Source organism: Ornithorhynchus anatinus, chromosome 5 (assembly GCF_004115215.2).
Source record: "Ornithorhynchus anatinus isolate Pmale09 chromosome 5, mOrnAna1.pri.v4, whole genome shotgun sequence".
NCBI lineage: Eukaryota > Metazoa > Chordata > Mammalia > Monotremata > Ornithorhynchidae > Ornithorhynchus > Ornithorhynchus anatinus.
Genome location: NC_041732.1, coordinates 8,438,638 through 8,455,496, shown reverse-complemented (window position 1 = coordinate 8,455,496; position 16,859 = coordinate 8,438,638). Strand labels below are relative to the sequence as shown.

Here is a 16,859-nt window from a genome sequence, read left to right as displayed (position 1 = left end):
CAGAAATGAGCTTGGCTTCACTGTGCTGAGCTACTCTCAATCCTTCAGTGTTATTTATTGAGCACCTGAGTGCAAAACACTGACTGTTCTCTTGGGAGTAGACAACAGGAGCATAACACATCCCCTGACACCTAGGAACTTACAATCTACTTGAGTAGTAGTTGGAAGAGCAATAATAGTAGTAGCAAAATGGTACTTATTGAGCACCTATGAGATCACCATACTAGGTACATAGGAGAGTATATCAGAAGCTAGGGACAATTGCCCTTTTTTTTTTAACGGTTTTGTTATGTGCTTTCTCTGTACCAGACACTGTTACAGAGTAGATACAGGGTAATCAAGTTGGACACAGTCCATGTTCTACATGGGGATCACAGTCTTAATCCCCATTAACAGCTGAGGTAACTGAGGGACATGGAGGTGAAGTAACTTGCCCAAGGTCACACAGCAGACAGATGGCGAAGCTGGGATTAGAACCCTGGTCCTTCTAACTCTGAGGTCTGTTCTATCCACCAAGTCATGCTGCTTCTCCAGTCCAGCTCACAGGACTGTAAACTCAGTTCTCCAGAGCTGAAGAAGACAATCTAAGGATTACCCAAGTCCTTTTGTTTCTCCACTTTCTCCTTCTTGCTGCTTACATTTTGACCATTTTCTCAATTCAGAGGTGGAACTGGGGCGGAGTATGGAACAAAGTACTTGGGAGAGTACAGTACAACAGAGTAGTTAGACACATTCCTTGCCTACACCATTTGGAAAATTAAATGATTGAGTAGTGTTTTGCTTCAACTCCATTTGCTCGTATCTACCCCGGTGCTTAGTACAGTGCCTGGCACAGAGTAAGCACTTAACAAGTACCACTGTTATTATTATTATTATTTAACCTCAACTTTGAAACCAAAGATGGTTTTGAAAAGTTTAAGTGATTTTAACCTGAAGCCTCTAGAATGGAATTCTCCTTTCAACAGGCTAACAGTTAGATGATCCACTCTCCTGGAGAGCCAGTCAATCAACCAACAGTATTTACTAAGCACTTTTTGTGTGCAGAGTAGTGCACTAAGCGATTGGGAGTGTAAAATATTGCAGAGAAGGTAGACACGTTCCCTGCCCACAAGAACCTTACAGTGTAGCCACAGGATGAACCTTTCTTAAGAGGGAAGGTGTAACTTCTTCTCTCTCTAAAACAATAAAATAAAAAAAAATCAGCATGTCAGTCTCAGCTTTCAGACAAAACGGCAGTTGCAGTTTCTCTTTTTTCCAGCTCTGTTCTTTCTGGCTTCCTGAAATCACTAGCTTTACATTCAAACTGTCAGAGCTTTTTGTGATGCAAATTGCTGTAACGGAGCACCATGGAACAAAGACGGATTGATGGGAATTCTAAAATTAAAAATATATATTTATTTATATATATATTTCATGAAAGTGCCCGCAACTGGTCTGGGGGGGCAAGATGCCCACTGAAGCAGCTGTGGGGTCACTAAGGCTCAGGAGAAGAAATGGGTTGGGGCGTGGCGGGGGGAGGCTGAGGTCTTGAAAAACACAAAGTCAACTCTTTCCACCTTCTATCAGGGAAGGAGGGCCAGAGAAGTAGCATGGACTAGCAGAAAGAGTACAGGATTGGAAGGCAAGAAACTCATTCATTCAATCAATCGTATTTATTGAGCACTAACTGTGTGCAAAGCACTGTACTAAGCGCTTGGGAGAGTACAATGGACCAATACTACAGATACATTCCCTGCCCACAATGAGTTTACAGTCTAGAGGGTAAGATTAGACCATGGGTAAGCCATTTCGCTTCTCAGAGCCTCAGTTTCCTCATCTGTAAAACGGGGATTAGATTCCTGTTCCTGAACAATTCCTAATCCCCTCTGGGACTGAGTCCCAATTGGGACAGGGATGGTATCTGACTGTATTATATCTACCACAGTGCCTGGCACGTAGTAAGCACATAACAAATACCACAATTATTATTTTTGGTATTAATAGGGCCTTCCAGGTGGCAGAAGATCAAGGTAATGCAGCAACAGAAGAAGAGAGTGGTGGTTAAACGGAAGCTGTTAGTCACTTCAAGAACGTTTTTCTGCGGGGAGGGAGTCACTGAAGAAGGATGATTTCAGGTGAGAGATGGGACTGTGACCAATTTGATAGGTGGCCGTGAGACCAGTTTAGGCCCCCACCTTTTGCCCTACACTTCTCTGAAGGCTGCCTCTCCTTTCTGCCTCCCTCTCCCCCATCTCCTCTTCTTCCTCCTTCTCTCCATCCTCTTTCCCATCTCCTCCCTCCTCATGATTCCTGACAATGGCACTCTGGGGTTTTGCTGGGACACCAGGGGTCACCTAGAGATAAAATAGCTCCTTGACCCTGAATTCCATTCCTTTGAACCACGTCAGTCTCAACCTTAACACAGCTGTGCTGGGTGGGTGGATCGTACGAGGAGAATGGGTGGCCAAGAGTTGTCCAGCCCGTCGCTGGGTGAGGAGCAAAAACTGCAAATCCGAAAGCAAGAGGAAACAGGACGCAGTAAAGTACAGCCTCAGACAGTGTTGCATTCCAGTTGAGAACGGGATTCGATTTCCAAAGATACCTCAGCCCGGTGCACTGCGATCAAGAGAGGAGTGACTCTTTTTTCAGCAGCGGCTTCGTAAGGATTAAGAGGCAGCAGGAGTTTAGACAAACAAAGGAATAGGAAGTAGGATGGTCACACAGTCAGTTGTATCCTGGACTATCCATTCGTCAGCTGGTCTGTCCCCCATCTGGTATGGATATGGCCCCGGATGTCTTTATATCCAGTATTTTCATTTTTATGTCTCTCTCCGCCATTGAGTTCTACAGCTCGGAAGCGGTGCCCCTGTTCACAGGGACCCGAGAAGGGAACCAACTGTCTCTGGAGCAAGTGAGGGGTTGGAGGTTAGGGACACCTCCCACCCTGTTATTTGTATTAATGTCTATCTCCCCTTCTAAACTGTAAGCTTGGCAGGGAATGTGTGTGTTTACTATTATATTTTACTCTCCCAAGTGCTTAGTACAGTGCTCTGCATACAGTAAATTTTCAATAAATATGATTGAGTGACTGACTCTCACACAAACACAACCCCCTCCCACCCCCCCGACACACACATATGCTGTAGGTTCTGGAGGATACAACAGGCCACCACAGAATGATGTGCTTGACATCATGTTACATGGCTGGCCTTGTAACATCATGGTTGTCTGTGTGTCCGATGCTTGTGAGTGCCACCCTGTGATCACAGCTTCCAGAGACGGAAAGGGGAAGGCTCTGAGACCAAAGCAGTGATCAGCTGATCAGACGGGCCTCAGTGTCATTGACACTGGCCGGAGGAATGAGCCAGGACATAGAGAAGGCCCCCCTCGCCCCGCTTTCATGCAAAAAAGGACACCTAGTCAAACCTGAGATCTGAGAGAGGACAAGGGCGGGTTCGTGCTGAAAAAGAAATGAGATTTAGGCCTAAAATAAGCCCTGCCGTAGGCTCACGGTATCTAGGTTACCTCCATTATGTTCAGCTAAATATGAACGCAAATTAATTTGAGGACCGGTTATTTCCGGTGACTGGAGCTTACCAAGAATGCAGTAATCTCCCTCCGGATTTTTAGCTGCTGGCAGAGAATGGGTGGTTCCATGGTGGATAAACACCCTTAGCACATACAACCAAGCTCTCTCTGTTAACAATTCACTAGTTCCCTTTTCTCAAAATGCTTTGGAATGTCAGTCAGCCCCATTAATGAACCACCCGCTGGCTCTCCTCCTTAGATGGGGATTTGTAAAACTCAAGGCTGGGAGGGAAACCTCCTGAACCAACTTCCCCGGCTACTCTTATTCATCTTCCTCTTCCTCCTCGTCCTTGTCTTCTTCCTTCTTCTCTTCCTTGTCCTTGTCTTCGGCCTTCTCCTTTTTTACTTTCTCCACCTCCTCCTCTCCTCCGCTTCCTCCTCCTCTTCTCCTCCTTTTTCTCCTTGCCCTCCTCCTCCTCTTCCTTCTTCTTTTCTTCCTCTGCCTCCTCTTTCTTCTCCTCATCCTCCTCCTTCTTGTCCTCCTCCTCCCCACCCTCCTCCTCCTTCTCCTCATCCTCCTTGTCCTCTTCCTTCTCCTTCAGGTAGGGGAACACCAACTTCAACCTTGATCTCAGATAGGAGATTCCACCACCTCCCCTGGTAAGGAGTTCCAGGGTCTAACAGCCCATCAAATCAGTAAGTCTAACCAAAATCTTTCACTCCCATTCCAGTGAGGCCTAGGGGAAGGAATGTGCAGTTGGGAATCAGGGTAGCCGGGTTCTAATCTCGACTCTGCCTCTTGCCTGCTATGGGTCACCTTGGTTTATCTGGGCCTCGGTTTCCTCATCTGTAAAATGGGGTTTAAATACCTGCTCTTCCTCATACTTAAGCAAGGTCATGAGGGACAGGGACTGTGACAGACCTGATAATCTTCTATCTACCCCAGCACTTAATTCAGTGATTGGCCCCTACAAGTAGTTATTTCATTTTAATGTTTGTCCCCACCTTTAGATTTTAAGCTCCTTGACAGGGAGCGTATCTTCCACCTCTGGGATATTTTACCTTCCCAAGCACTTAGTACGGTGCTCTGCAGTAAGTGCTCAATAAATACCATTGATTGATTGATTGATTAATTCAATGCCTAACAAATAACACAATTATGGGCTTAGTACCATCCAACTTTCTCTATGGCTAAGAGACTTGGACACCATACAGATGCCCATCTAACTCCTGGAGCAGTTCCATTAATCATTTATTGACTGTACTCGATTTGCAATGTGCTGTAGTGGCAAGAACATGGGCCTGCAAGTCAGAGGACCTGGGTTCTAATCCCAGCTCCACCACTTGTCTGTCAGGTGACCTTGGGTAAGTCACTTTGCTTCTCTGTGCCTCAGTTACCTCATCTGTAAAGTGGGAATTAAGACCATGAGCCCTATGTGGGACAGGGACTGTGCCCAACCTGATTAATTGTATCTACTCCAGCATTTAGTACAGTGCCTGGCACAGATACCAGTGCCTGGTTTAACAGATACCAGTAAGAAAATATATATGGCAAGACAGGATCACAAACAATGAAGTCAGTCGTCTAGCACTGAAGCTATGCTCACCTTAATACATCCATAAAGGGCAGGGCAGGGGAAGAGAGTAGGTGATGGCAGAATAACCCAATAACTGCTGCACGAAGAGCTGAAATGGGGAAACAGAAAGCAAGGAGGCCGGAGGAAATGCTTCAGGGACACAGATAAAGCAAAGCCTCAGACAGTACTGTGTCTCTGCTGAAAAGTGGAAGTCAATTACTGAGGATTAGTCCAGGGTGGCTCCCTGCCATCAAGCAAAGAATGACTCTTTTGGAGCAGAAGCTTCAATAGCATGAGAAGCAGCATGATCTAGTGGTCAGAGCACAGGCCTGGGGGTCAGAAAGACCTGGGTTCCAATTCTGGTTCCACCACATGTCATCTGTGTGACCTTGGGCAAGACACTTTGCTTCTCTTTACCTCTGCTGTAAAATGGGGATTAAGACTGCCTCATGTGGGACAGGGATTATGTCCAGCCTTGTATCTACCCCAGTGCTTAGAACAGTGCCTGACACATAGTGCTTAGCAGATACTAAAAAAAAAAGAAAAAAAATTGTGGGATGAGAAGATGAAAGCAAAAGCATTTCAAGATATTGCACGCAACCAAATGACAGCACAACAAAGGATCCCGTCTCTGTATGTGCAGCTAGGTCTCTTTGTCATGTCAATGGCATCTTCATTGAGTACAAAGGACAATTATAACTCCTGCTATTTCTTCCTGACGTATTCACCCTCCTACCTCAATTATACTTCCACTGCCCCGTTTGTAAATAATGCTTACCAGCATCTCCGATTTAGGTCGTGAGATGCCTGAGGGTCAGGACCATGTGTCTTGCTCTTATTATCCTTTCCCAAGTGCTTAGTACAGTGTGTTGCACTCAGCCAGCACTCCTAAATACCCCTGATTTAGGATTCCACCAAGGCACTAGCAGTCACAGTTCTATATACGTTTAAATCTTTGTCAACTTAATTCACACTATCTCCTAGCAGCAAAAGCTTCCAGCCATTGTTGATGGAGAAGAGCCTCATATCTAGACGGTTTAAAACAGAATCATTTCCACCGATAGAGTAAACGAGAAGAAAAGGAGGGTAGGCGGTGATGATAACCCAAGTAGTAAACAGGCTGCACAGACAAAGTACCTTGTTCTTGGAATATTCATAGGGTTCTTCCAGCTGTGTTTGCCAATTAAAATGCTGATTGCAGTTCTTTCCATCTGCAGTTTAAAATTCCACTCCAGAAATGAGAGAGTTGGGTGCTTTTTTTTAAAATTTTCTGAGCTTTGATGTGAATTTTAAGTGGGAAACAGAACCCGGGTAAATAGGGAGTAAACAATGGGGCAAGGGCAGAGAGATCTGGGCCACCATCCTCAGGGATCTGAAAAACCCTTCGGAGTCAAACACTGACAGTCGATCGATCGGTTGCTGTTATTTTTTGTGTACCTACAATGTATAATGCACTGTACTAAGACTTCGGAAGAGTCTAATAGCGTTAGTATTCATGCAAGGAAAAGTCCAGGGAAAACGTGGAAGAGGTAGACCAGCAGCTGGATGGATAGAGCCCATAACAACGATAACAGAAGAACCATTAGAAAGGTTATGGATTATGGCAGAAGACAGGACGTTCTGGAGAAAATCTATCCATAGAGTCTCTATGAGTCGGAAACGACTTGACGGCACTTGATATCAATAATACATGATCCCTGAACCCAAGCAGTTTTCAGTTTAGCTCCAGAGCTGGCACTAATGCTAACCTTCTCACTGTGTCTCGATCCCGACTATCTCGCCTCCGACCCCTCACCCCCATCCTGCCTCTAGCCTGGAACATCCTCTCTCCTCAAATCTGACAATTACTTCAAAGCTTTATTGAAGGCACATCTTCTCTAAGAGGTCTTCTCTGATTTAGCATCCCCCTTTCCTCTTCTCCCAGTCTCTGCTGCATCGCCCTAATTTGCTCCCTTCATTCAACCCCCCTCCCAGCCCAACAGCACTTAGGTCCATATTTGTAATTTATTTATTTTTATTAATATCTGTCTCCCCCGTCTCTAGAGTGTAAACTCGTTGTGGGCAGGGCATGTGTCTGTTTATTGTTGTATTGTACTCTCTCAAGCACCTAGTACAGTGCTCTGCACATACTAAGTGCTCAATAAATAGGGTTGAATGAATGAGGGATCTTATCCCATCTCACAGGGAAGTTTTCTAACTCGAATCCAAGTCTCATTTAGCAACAAGCGGACTAGGTGTATGGTGCTGAAAGTCAGATCCTCTGGTTCAGTTAATTTCACTTGAAGCTAATTCCTTCTCGAGCGGACTAGGTGTATCGTGCTGAAAGTAAGATCCTTGGTTCAGTTAATTTCACTTGAACCTAATTCCACCCCAAGCGGGTGGTATTTTCTTCAGTGGACAACTGGGAGACAGTGTAAATAGCATGAGGCTAGGAGTCAGGACAACTGGGTTCTATTCTGAGTTTCGCCACTGGTCAGCTGTGAGTTTTGCCACTGGCCAGCTGTGTGCCCCTGGGGCTAGTTTCCTAGCCTCTTTAGACCTCATTTCTCTCATCCGTAAAATGGGAATGCTCGTACCTGACTCTCCCTGCCTTAAAGGGATATTTTGAGGATTAAATGAGGTAGCTGATGTGGGAGGACTGAAAAAAATAGAAGTGCTAAAAAAAGGTGTAATTATTAGAAGTGTTTAAACCTTTCTCAGATTTTTTTTGCTTTCAGGAAGGCATGGGAAATTGTATCTCTCAAGGGAGAATACGCCTGGAAAGGTGTGATTCTAGAGGGTGTTGGGCAAAGTGAAAGAAAATGGGTTATCTGTGCAAAGGACAACTAAGGGGCTATGAATCAAGATGTATGGTTAGTGTGTTGGGGCAGCAGAAGGAGAGGGTGCTCATTTGGGTATCTCTGAAAATTCCTAAAGCAGAATTGCCGGGGGGAGGGGTGCGGATATTTGCCAAATATGAAAACCGGTTGAATTCCCTTGCAAGTTAAGCTCAGAGTAGCAAAATGGACCCAAATGCCATTTCATTTGCTAATCTATTGCTGTATCAAGTGGAAACGATCATTTGACACAAGCCTTTTCAATCACTTGTTAGTATTTGCTGAGCGCTTACTGTCTGCTGAGCTCTGGGAAAGTATTTGGGACAATACAAGTAATTAGACATGAGACATGAGATGCAGTATGGCCTAGTGGAAAGAGTCTGGACCCTGGGAGTCAGAGGACCTGGGTTCTAATTCTGGGTCTGCCACTTGCCTGCTGTTTGACCTTGGGCAAGTCAAAACTTCTCCGCGTATCAGTTTTGTCATCTGTAAAAACTGGGATTCAATTTCTTTTCTCCCTCCTTCTTATACTGAGCCCCCTGTGGGAAGGAACTGTGCCCAACCCAATTATCTTGTATCTACTCCAGCACTCAATATAGTGCTTGGCACATTGTAAGTGCTTAACAAATACAATTATTATCATCCCTGCCCTCAAGGATCAATCAGTGGTATTTATGAGGACTTACTGTGACCAGAGCACTGAAGTAAGTGCTAGGGAATTAGCATGGTGTAGTGGATAGAGCATGGGCCAGGGAGTCAGAAGGTCATGGGTTCTAATCCTCTTTGCTGTGTGGCCTTGGGCAAATCATTTCATTTCTCTGTGCCTCAGTTCCCTCATCTCTAAAATGGGGATTAAGACTGTGAGCCCCATGAAGGACATGGATTGTGTCTAACCTGATCAGCTTGTACCTACCACAGCACTTAGTACAGCACACAATAAGCACTTAAATGCTATTATTATTATTATGATCTAACAGGAATCTTATACCCTCACAGGTTGCCATGAAGAAGCAGCCAATCTTACGACCTGTCCACATCTATGTTCCCTAAATATGCCAATGATGTTGGGAAGGTTTATTTGGTGAATTTCTAGAAAATACCTCCGGGTCACACTCTTCTGTCAGGCTCACCGAAGACTGAAAGAACGCATGAGTCAGTGGCAACGAGGAGAACTCAACCATAAACAAGCGAGACTGACAGACCGCGCTGAACACGAGGCGTTCCGATCCCACAGGCCTCAGGAGAATCCGCCGAATGGCTGGGAGTTTGAAAATTTTATGATCGAGATTTTTAGATTTAATTGCCAACAGTCAGAAAGAACTCTCGCAGTGGGGGCGGAAGGCAGTGGAAGGGAACAGGGAATGACAACCAGATTCTTTTCAGATGAAAACTCCAAACCCCCGCGAGGACAGATCGAACTGGTTGAAGCTGAGCTGTGGCGGTGTCGGGGAGATTAGGGCCGGACGCGGGATACCTGAAAGGAGCTCGTTGGTTGAGGAATGACAGCTAGTAGTAATGTGTTTTCAAGAGAAGGCTCCTGAGGAGGGACAGAGTCTAACATCTCTGGTCCTCAGTTACCTCATCTGCATAATGGGGATTAAGACTGTGAGCACCCTGTGGAACAGGGACTGTGTCCAATCTGATTAGTTTGTATCTACCCCAGGGCTTAGAAGAGTGCCTGGCACATAGTAAGCGCTTACCAAATATCATTAAAAAAAAAAAGAGGGAACCACAGTCGAATCGCAGGATGAATAGGCAATGGTTGTAAAATGAGAACCAGCTCCCTCTGTCCTGCACTTTAATTTCACGGCAAGCTGCCTGCTGCAGCTGCTTGAGATTTTTAAGCTGTGTTCATTCTCTCTTTGCCAGAGAATGGAGTTGTTTCCCACATGGGGATTGCTGAAAGGCACAGGGAGGTGACCAGGGATGGCAGTGTGAAAAACAGAGCCGGACAATCAGGTGGCATCTCATGTTTTTATACCCTACGGACACTGCTTTTCTGAAAATCTGTCCAATTCCCTCCCAGCTGGGGAGGGTTCCTCCAAGGTGTTCTGACCGCTCAACAGCTCTAGGGTCGTTGCGTACCCCTCCCAGGACCCTGTGTACAGGGACACCACTTCTGAGCCACGGAACTCGACAGCAGGGACTGCAGGGGAGGAAGGCTGGGTGCTGAAAATCAAAACAGTACATATATAGAGAAGCAACGTGCCTTGTGGTTACAGCACGGGCCTTGGAGTCAGAAGGCTTTGGGTTCTAATTCTGGCTCCACTAACTGTCTTCTGGGTGACCTTGGGCAAGTCACTTAACTTCTCTGGGCCTCAGATACCTCATATGTAAAATGGGGATTAAGACTGGGAGCCCCATGAGGTACATGGACTGTGTCCAATCCGATTAGGTCGAGTCTAATCCCGGCACTTAGTACAGTGCCCGGCATGTAGTGAGCACTTAACAAATACCACTAAAAAACAATAGGGCAAGACAGGGTCACAAACAGTGAAGTCAGTCTCCTAGATCTGAAGGTATAGCATAGTGGATAAAGCATGGGCCTGGAAGTCAGAAGGTCTAATCCTGGCTCTGCCACTTTTCTGCTATGAGACCTTGGGTCACTTCACATCTCTGGGCCTCAGTTACCTCATCTGTAGAATGGGGATTAAGACTGTGAGCCCCATGTGGCCAACCCGATTGGCTTGCATCCACCCCAGCGCTTAGTTCTGTACCTGGCACACAGTAAGTGCTTAACGGATACTGCGGTGATTATTATGGTTATATAAATAAATATAAAGGTGTCTGGTGTCCTATCAGTACCGATCAGCTGACAGGCCAGATGAAAACCAGACTGGTGTAAAATCAGGTGGGTGGCCCATCTAGAGATGGGGAGAAGTTCTGGGATTTTTCCTCCTCCAGAACAATGAGTCCCCATGCCTATTATAGACTCCTGCAGGAACTCCAGGCTCAATATAGCCAAGCTGGCACAAGTTCACCCCACACCTGTGGAAAAGTCCCATGATCCTCTCTTTTGGACTTTACCTACACCAACCGAAGACGAAAGGAAGCCGCATGGCCTAGTGGAAAAAGCTCGGGCCTTGGGGTCAGAGAAACTGGGTTCTAAATACCGCCCTGCCATTTACCTGCTGGGCGACCTTGGGCAAGGCAGACATTCAGTTCAATTATATTTATTGAGCGCTTCCTGTGTGCAGAACGTTGTACTAAGCACTTGGGAGAGGACAATACAACAATAAACGGACAACATTCCCTGCCCACAGTGAGCTGACAGTCTAGAGCAGGAGACAGTAATATAAAGAAATAAATTACAGATATGGACATAAGTACCATGGGACTGGGAGGGGGGATGAATAAAGGGGGAAAGGGTGATGCAGAAGGGAGTGGGAGAAGAGGAAAGAGGGGCTAGTCAGGGTTCCGTGCCCCAGTAACCTCAACTATAAAATGGGGATTTGTTACCTGTTCTCCTTCCTACTTAGACTGTGAGTTCCTTATGAGAGAGGGACTGTGACAGGGTTAATAAGCTTGCATCCACACCAGCACTTAGGACAGTGCTTGCCACATAAGTAAGTTCTTAACAAATACCATTAAAAAAAAAACAACTAACACAAACCAGCTGCTATAAATTAGCAGAGCTAGGGATGCGTGTGTGGTCGGTTCTGACATTCTTGAATCTACTGCAGTGCTTAGCACAGCGTCTGGCAGTCAGCCAGTCATATTTATTGAGCGCTTAGTGTGTGGAGAGCACTGTATTAAGCACGTGGGAGAGTACAAACAACAATAAACAGATACATTCCCTGCCCAGAGTGAGCTTACAGAGTACATGCTGAATAAACTCCATAATAATAATGTGCCAGCAGGCACCTTTCCTCTTAGTTCACAATACTCGCTGTTGACTCTTGTTTTTTTTGGAGCAATGGGGACCCAGAGATAGCCCAGATAATTAAAATGCACAGATTCCAGAATTTAGTACAGTGCCTGGCACATAGTAAGCTCTTAACAAATACCATTATTATTATTATTATTAGCCAAGTTTTTTCTTCCACACAAGAATTGCTAATAAGGCACCAAGTTGCTTTATTTGAATTTTCCATCTTTTTTATTTTAACGGTATTTGCTAAACACTTACTATGTGCCATGCACAGTGTGGCTCAGTGGAAAGAGCCCAGGCTTGGGAGTCAGAGGTCATGGGTTCGAATCCCAGCTCTGCCACTTGGCAGCTGTGTGACTATGGGCAAGTCACTTAACTTCTCTGTGCCTCAGTTACCTAATCTGTAAAATAGGGATTAACTGTGAGCCTCACGTGGGACAACCTGATTACCCTGTATCTACCCCAGCGCTTAGAACAGTGCTCTGCACATAGTACGTGTTTAACAAATACCAACATTATTATTATTAGTATACGCTGAGGTAGATACAAGATAATCAGGTTGAACACAGTCCCTGTCCCGCATGGAGTTCACGGTCTTAATCCTCATTTTATAGATGAGGTAACTGAGGCCCAGAGAAGTGAGATGACTTGACCAAGTTCATACAGCCGACAAGTGGCAGAGCTGGGATTAGAATCCGGGTCCTCTGATTCCTAGCCCCTGTTCTTTCCATTAGGCCATACTGCTTCTCCTTTGCCTGCTCTCTCTAAGGGAAGTGCTAATGAGTGCAGAAATGGACAGGAGTATTGTACTCTCCCAAGCGCTTAGAACAGAGCTCTGCACACAATAAGTGTTCAATAAGTACAACCGATAGATTGATTGAGGAGGTGATGGGGTAGAGGAAGAAGTAGCATGGCCTAGTGGATAAAGCACGAGCCTGGGAGCCAGAAGGACCGGGGTTCTAGTCCAGTCTCCATCACCTGTCTGCTGTGTGACCTTGGGCAAGCCACTTGGTTTCTCTGTGGCTCAGTCTTCTCATTTATAAAGTGGGTTGAACCCCATTTGGGACACGGACCGTGTCCAACCCGATTAGCTTGTATCTATCCCAAAGGCTTAGTCCAGTGCCTGGCATATAGTAAGTGCTTTCCAAATACCATAAAATAAAAATAAATAAAAAATAAAAGGACCATCCATCAGTCGATGGCATTTACTTGAGCACTTACTGTGTGCAGAGCACCGTTCTATGTACTTGAAAGAGTACAACAGAACAATATAGCAGACACATTCCTCGTCCACAAAAGGAAAAGGAAACCAGAAGCCTGGATTGCCCACAAGTGGGTGCGTCCATCCTGTGTGATTCCCGCCCCTTCCCAGTGCGACAGAGCTCAACCACAGGCTGAGACCACTCAGTGTTCCTCCGGGCGATGCTTACTTGTTCCAAGGGGATGACGAGGAAGGATCCCCCGCCCGCGCTCTCCGTGACGATGGCGAGGAACTTGGCATTGACCGCACAGAAGTGGTTGTCGTGGACGTTCTTGGTGATGGGAATGCCGTCGAAGCAGTGCTCTCGGTTGGCTACCTTCCCGTAGACGTTGCGGAACTTGGAACTGCGGTATTGAGGGCGCCAGGACATCTGCAGAGCAAACACGGACAGAGAAATCAGGACACCTTCAGCAGCAGCTGTCTGAGCCTCTTGAAGATCTATAAGCCCAGCCCCAATCGATCAATCGTCACTGGCACATGGAGAAGCACCATGGCCTAGTGGCTAGGGCCTGGGCCTAGGCTTCAGAAGGTCATGGGTTCTAATCCCGGCCCCGCCAATTGTGGCTGTGTGACACTGGACAAGTCATTTCATGTCTCCTTGCCTCAGTTCCCTCATCTGTAAAATGGGGGTGAAGACTGTGAGCCCATGTGAGACAGGGACTGTGTCCAACCAGGTTACTTTGTATCTCCCCCAGCGCTTAGAACAGTGCTTGGCGCATAGTAAGTGAAGCATTCAGCAGCATTCATCTGCCGTGTGACTTTGTGCAAGACTTTCCTTCTCTGGGCCTCAGTGACCTCATCTGTAAATTGGGAATGAAGACTGTGGGCCCCATGTGGGACAGGGACTATGTCCACCTTGATTAGCTTGTATCTACTTCAGCGCTTAGTAAAGAGCCTGGCATTTAGTAAGGGTTTAATAAATGCCATTAAAAAAAATAAAGGGGGTAGACACCCGAATCAGGGCCACACGATGGCGGTTGGGATTTGGGAGGAGCCCAGCCACTCTCTGTCCAAGTTGGAAGCAGAGCCCTGCTTTCACAGGAGAAGAAGCTTGGTGTAATAATGGATAGACAAGGGCCTGGGAGTCAGAAGGTGATGTAATCCAGTTCTGCCACTTGTCTGCTGTGTGATCTTGGGTAATGGAGAAGCAGCGTGGCTCAGTGGAAGGAGCACGGGCTTTGGAGTCAGAGGTCATGGGTTCGAATCCTGACTCTGCCACTTGTCAGCTGTGTGACTGTGGGCAAGTCACTTAACTTCTCTGTGCCTCAGTTCCCTCATCTGTAAAATGGGGATTAAGACTGTGAGCCCCACGTGGGACAACCTGATTCCCCTGTGTTTACCTCAGCGCTTAGAACAGTGCTCTGCACATAGTAAGCGCTTAACAAATACCAACATTATTATTATGATGCAGTAATCAAGGCAGGTTCAAGGCAGGATAGAATAAGTGCTTGGTAGTAGCGGCTTGGGTGGAGAAGAAAGGATGGATTCTAGAGATATTTTGAAGGTAGAGTTAACTGGATTTGGTGACAGAACGAATACATGGGGTGAATGAGTGAGATGAAGCCAAGGTTATGGGCTTGGACAATGACACAGAAGTTGGGTAGCGGAAGAGGCTGGGGTCCCTCTGGAGAAGTGCTCAGGGTAAGTGGGTTTGGGCACACCTCCTCTGATGTCAGTCCTTCACTCGATGGTATTTACTGAGCACTTACTGTGTGCAGAGCACCGTTCTACGTACTTGAAAGAGTACAATAAAACAATATAGCAGACACATTCCTCATCCACAACCATCTTACAGTCTAGAGGAGGAGGCAGAAATTAATATAAATAAATAAATTATGGGTATGGACATACGTGTTGTGGGGCTGAGGGGGGATGAATAAAGGGCAGGGTGACGCAGAAGGGAGTGGGAGAAGAGGAAAAAGAGGGCTTAGAGAAGGCCTCTTGGAGGAGATGTACCTTCAATAAGGCTTTGAAGTAGGGGAGAGTCATTGTCCGTTGGCTGTGAGGTGGGAGGGTGTTCCAGTCCAGAGGCAGGAGGTGGGCGAGAGGTCAGCGGAGAGAGGAGATCAAGGTACAGTGAGAAGGTTAGCATTAGAGGAGTGAAGTACGTGGGCTGGGTTGTAGTAGGAGAGTTGGATTATATGCCTGACCTAATAACAAACAGCACAATGTGGTAATAATAATTGGGATTTATTTTTTAGTGCTTACTGTGTACCAAAAACTGCATCAGGCACTGGGGTAGAGAGAAAATGATCAGACTAGACACAATCTCTGTCCCACACAGGGCTCTGAGTTGAAGAGCCAGGGAAAACTGGAATGGGGAGGAGGAGCTGAATATTTCTCCCATCAGAGCAGTGAAATGTCTGAAGCCATCCCTGTCTGCAGGTGCATGCTCCTGAATCTTTTAATAATGATAATAATAATAACTGTGAAATAATAATTGTGATATTTGTTAAGTGCTTACTATGTGGCAGACACTGTTCTAAGCACTGGGGTAGATACAAGGTAGGTTGTGGGCAGGGAATGTCTGTTTACTGTTATATTGTACTCTCCCAAGCACTTAATACAGTGCTCTGCACTCAGTAAGTGCTCAGTAAATGCAAATGAATGAATGAACGAGTGAACGAATGACACAGTCCCTGTTCCACACGGGACTCACAGTCTTAATCTCCATTTTACAAATGAAGGACCTGAGGCACAGAGAAGTGAAGTGACTTGCCCAAGGTTCCCAGCAGACAAGTGGCAGACCCGGGATTAGAACCCAGGTCCTTCTGATTCTCAGGTCCATTCTGTTTCCACTAGGGCATGGTGTTATAATTCTTTGAGAAAGAGGGTGGGTACATCTTGGGCAGGAGGGAACCCCACCTTTCCAGCAGCATCAGCAATGCCGATTCGCGACCGTTACCCTAAGAAATCTCCGCAGGTTGGGCCGTGGGTGGTTCCAGACTCACACAACTGACAAGTAGGTGGTTAGACGGAAGAACACCGAGGTTTTCCCAATTATTTTTGAGATTTGCTTCTCCCTTGCCACACTGAAGGGCATTATTCGGGCATGAGCCCTTACCACAGCCGTGGAGGATATTTCTACCAAAGGCCCTTGCCCTCTTCCACCGATCCTACATTCTCTTCCACCGATTCTACACGCAGTCACACTGATCACTGATTACTGACCCGCTTCTCAGAAACCTCCAATGGTCTCCACTGCTCCTTTGAGAATCAATCAATCCATAGTATTTATTGAGTGCTTACTGCAGGGAGAGCACTGTACTAACTGCTTGTGAGAGTAGAAGCAATGTGGTCTAGTGGAACGAGCATTGGCCCGGGAGTCAGAGGGACTGGGTTCTAATCCTGGCTCCGTCATTTGTCTTCTGGGTGACCTTCGCTCTCTGTGCCTCATTTACCTCATCTGTAAAATGAGGATTAAGACTGAGTCATACGTGGGACGGGAACTGTGTTCAACCCTTCTATCTAAACCCTTGTGTCTAAATCTTGCTTCTGTCCCAGCACTTAGTACATTATTCGGCACTTAGAAAGTGCTTAAGAAAGACCATGAAAAAAACCCAACAGAGTTGGTAGACATGTTCTCTGCCTGCCAGAAACTTACAGTCTGGATGGGGAGATGGAGAAATAAATTATGGATATGTACATAAGTGCTGGGAGGCTGAGAGTGGGGTGAATATCAAGTGCTTAAAGTGTACATAGGTGATAGAGAAGGGAGAGAGAGTAAGGGAAATGAGAATTTAGTCAGGGAAGGCTTTTGGAGGAGATGGGATTTGAATAAGGCTTGGAAGGTGGAAAGAGTGGGGGTGTGTCATATATGAAAAGGG

At 46.2% G+C, this 16,859-nt stretch overlaps 1 protein-coding gene and 1 long non-coding RNA gene across 3 annotated transcripts in view; one reads left to right on the top strand and one right to left on the bottom strand.

The window, feature by feature from the left end:
* The window catches only part of CORO2B (coronin 2B), a 158,851-nt gene that overhangs the window by 71,647 nt on the left and 70,345 nt on the right, over positions 1–16,859 (bottom strand). Inside the window, exons 1-2 of one of the 2 annotated variants that reach the window (XM_001515981.6) lie at positions 14,989–15,007; positions 13,202–13,402 (exon numbers count right to left, since the gene is read on the bottom strand). In XM_001515981.6, coding sequence (XP_001516031.3) covers positions 13,202–13,402 — 201 coding nt within the window. In that variant the 5' untranslated portion in view covers positions 14,989–15,007. Of the gene's footprint in view, positions 1–13,201; positions 13,403–14,988; positions 15,008–16,859 lie in introns of those variants that run through there. The other variant, XM_029066205.2, reaches the window with a different exon arrangement.
* On the top strand, positions 1,994–9,400 carry LOC114812222. The gene is made up of 2 exons (XR_003759871.2): positions 1,994–2,114; positions 8,897–9,400. It is a non-coding gene; the product is annotated as an uncharacterized LOC114812222 (long non-coding RNA).